At 41.2% G+C, this 3,609-nt stretch overlaps 1 protein-coding gene across 1 annotated transcript in view; it reads right to left on the bottom strand.

Annotated features, from left to right (window-relative positions):
* LOC101860736 (probable serine/threonine-protein kinase DDB_G0282963) overlaps positions 1-3,609 on the bottom strand; it is a gene marked incomplete in the record, with an annotated part of 83,344 nt that overhangs the window by 7,239 nt on the left and 72,496 nt on the right. The window contains 1 exon segment of the mRNA XM_035969370.1: positions 2,312-3,497. Within this exon segment, the coding sequence (XP_035825263.1) occupies positions 2,312-3,497 (1,186 nt within the window).

The raw sequence follows: 3,609 nt of genomic DNA, 5'->3' as shown, positions 1-3,609 counted from the left end.
TGGAAGAGTCTACCAATAGAGTTGAAGGGAACATGTGCATAGCAGTCAAAACTGTTTCATTGCCACAAATACCCTGTTCACCACTTTGGTGCCACAGTTAAAAGCAATCACAAACTCTGATTATGTAAGCTAACTATTACACTGGTCGAGTCTACCTCACACATGTGAGGGGAACTAACTCCTAACAATCTCTTGACTGTTGCAAGTGCTTGCTTTTTTTCCTCGACTTTTTACCATCCTATAATATATAACCCGACCTCGATTATGACATCGCCTCCTGGTCGCGAAAGGCTACACAAAAAACAGCCAAATGTGAAATTTAAAAAAAGGATAATTGTCATGTTCTACCAAAGACTTAGACTCACGGGTAGATCTATAACATATATACATTCTTTGCTTTGTGTTTGTGCATTCACATCTTAAGTTAAATTTAATTGTAGTTGGAATTAATATTTAATAAGATACTTTCCCGATTATTTTGGCGGTTGAACATACAATGTGAATTCAGGATTTGTTTTCATTCACAACCCAGAGTCGCCGTCTCGAGTAAGATTCTTGTGTGATATCTCCAGGCCATATCTGGTCCCGTTTCACTTTGATTACCCTGCCAAACAAGTCAGCTTTTACCCCTGGTCCTCCTACATTTTCGTTTAACTAACTGATTTCGTCCCCTTTCTTCAGACTGAACGAGAGACAAATGACAAAATACGTTTCGAATCAAGGAACGTGTGAATGTCAAAGGGATATTTTTTTCTGGTACGGAATTGGTATAGTTAGAGTTTAGCAGAAAATGATAAGCCCATAACAAACAATCCTTATATGAATTATTGTTGATTGTTTCGGAAGACACAAGTCACTTGACACAAACATTCACTCCCTTGTTACGATTGGCATAATTTTTTTTAAAGACCGAGAGAGGAAGACAGAGCAGAGTTCGATTATGGGTCTCGAACGGCAATCAGTTACATTTTATTGCAAATGTGGGACGAAAACGAGTGAAAATCGTGTCTTGAAATAGCTTTAAAAACAACAACCATATTAGTATAAAGTTATAAAGGGTAAGATTAAAGAATTTTTTTTTTCAAACTGTAAAGTTCTATTTATTTCATTGATTTCACCATTACCATTTTTTGCATACTTCCAGAAGGTGAATAAAGGCACACACATTGGGGTACTCTTGCACTATCGTTTCGAATTTTCAGTTTTTTATTCTGCTGCTTTTCAGGTTTAGCACGGCGTGTTGCAGTCTGTTGCATAGAGAATAAACTAATTTAAAAATACTGTCATATATATAAGTTATATTTCTCTCCACACAGATTTAAAAGCTTTAAAGTAATAAAACGCTGCTTTCTATTAGACATCTTAGGAAACTCCATTTAGCGGGTTTTGAAATATCATTACTCACTATTAAGGTAATGCAAAAACTGAATGTTTGGATGTATTAAACAATAATTACAGCTGTACGTTTTTTTCTGGCAATGGACTGGATTCAGATTTGTTAAAATCGTAAGAACTCAGTAATACAGGTAGTTCTAGGCCTTTAAACAGTTGGGTGTTTTGCGCCCGTATGGACTCAATATAGACCGATTAGTAGACACGATTCGATTTTGCAAGCGAAAGTAAATCGAAACAGAGAATTCGGATCTCTTACGTCCGATTTCGAAACGCTTAAGCACTATTCCAAAGACGTCAGTTCAAGCATTCTTTGTAAGAAAAAAAATAATTACGTAGAGACACATTAATGTGTATCTATGAAAACAGAGGAGGCATAAAACAAAAGTGAGTAGGAGAGAGAGACAGAGACAGAGACAAAGAGAGAGAGACAGAGAGACAGAGAAGGAGGCAGACGGACAGACAGACTGACGAACAGAGACAGAGAATAAGAAAGAGAGAAAGAGTGAGAGAGAGAGAGAGAGAGAGAGAGAGAGAGAGAGAGAGAGAGAGAGAGAGAGAGAGAGAGAGAGAGAGAGAGAGAGAGTGAGAGAGAGAGAGGTGGGGGGAAGAGAGAGATAGACACACATACACACACACACACACACACACACACACACACACACACACACAGAGAGAGAGAGAGAGAGAGAGAGAGAGAGAGACAAAGACAAGAAGATAGAGTTGAGTTTACGAAGTGCACAGAATGCTATCGTCTTTCAGTAACAACCCTCCCCCCCTAAAAAAGCAACACAAAAAACACCAACAACAACAAACCACCAACAAAAAAATAAAACAAAACAACTACAACAAACAAAGAATCAAATTAAAAAACGAATCCCCCCCTCCCCCCCCCCCCCAAAAAAAAAATGCGGCTTACCTTCTAGAGCTTGATCGGACACGGCACACAGCGAAAAGTCCTTTTTACTACCCACGACTTTCATATCCTCCTCCACAGGAGATTTGTCGAAAAAATGACTGTTGCTGCTATTGTTGTTGGTATTTTCATTATTGTTCTTATGGCTGTCATTGTTATAACTATTATTGTTATTATTATTACTATTATTATTGCTGCCGCTGCAGGGAGATGCGCATGGCGAAAATGGGCTTTCGGAGTTATTTACAGCCGAGGCAAATTCGTTCACTCGTGAGGTCTCATTTGGGTGCTGTTGCGTTTTGGAATAATATTCAGAAGGGTGGTCAGTGTTTAAGAAGTCAGAGTAACAGCCAGACGGAGCCTGTTGGTTTGTGTCGGGTGCGTACAAGCAGCAAGACGCAGAAGACGACGATGGAGATAACGATGGTGATGAAGAAGACGACCCAGGCGACGATAAAAGTGAGGGCGAGGGTGAGGACGAAGAGAAAAATGATAATCTCTTCGCATTGTTTGTAGCATCACAAGGCTGATATTGCTGGAGAAGGTGAGGCTGTTGTTGCTGGTCATATTGGCGATGGCTGTTATGATGAGCATGAAGGGAGGAGGACAGGGAGGAGGATGCGTTGGTGTTTGTTGTGATGGGCGTGTTCACTCCTATCCTCCTCCCACCTCCACTTTCTCCCCCTCTTCCTCCTCTTTCCCCTCCTCCTCCTCCTCTTCTTACTCTTTGTGGGTTATTGTTGTTGCTATTATTTCCTTTATTATCAACCGCAACGACGTTACTTCCTTGTCTTATCGAAGAATTCAGAGTTCCATTATTCAAAAGGACTGGTGGGGAGGCACTGCAGCACTTGAGCGTCGTTAGGCTGTGAGGGGATTCGAAGGTCTGCTCGGCCATAGCGCTCAGGCACTTGAACGGATTGTAAGGTATTGTGTTGCTGTCTACTGCGCAACCCCCACCATCTACTCTGCCCCCACCACTATTGCAGTGCATGGGACTACTGTTGTTGCTGCAGCTGTTGTTGTTGCTGATGCCGTCGATGTTTCTGTTGTTATTGTTGCTGTCACCTTCTGAAAGGACCTGGAGAGTCAAAGCTGGTAGATCTTCCGATCCGGTCTGCTGGAATTTGGTTCTTGTGTCCTGGTGCAGCATAGACGCTGTGGCAGCCTCTGTGAACTCACTGGAAAACTGGAAAGAGATAGATAAATAGATAGATAGATAGATAGATAGATAGCATCGAGAGAGAGAGAGAGAATTAGAGAGAGAGAGAGAGAGAGTGTGTGTGTGTGTGTGTGTGTGT

The sequence above is a fragment of the Aplysia californica genome, unplaced genomic scaffold, assembly GCF_000002075.1.
Source record: "Aplysia californica isolate F4 #8 unplaced genomic scaffold, AplCal3.0 scaffold00141, whole genome shotgun sequence".
Taxonomy (NCBI): domain Eukaryota; kingdom Metazoa; phylum Mollusca; class Gastropoda; order Aplysiida; family Aplysiidae; genus Aplysia; species Aplysia californica.
This window is presented reverse-complemented; position numbering and strand designations above follow the sequence as displayed.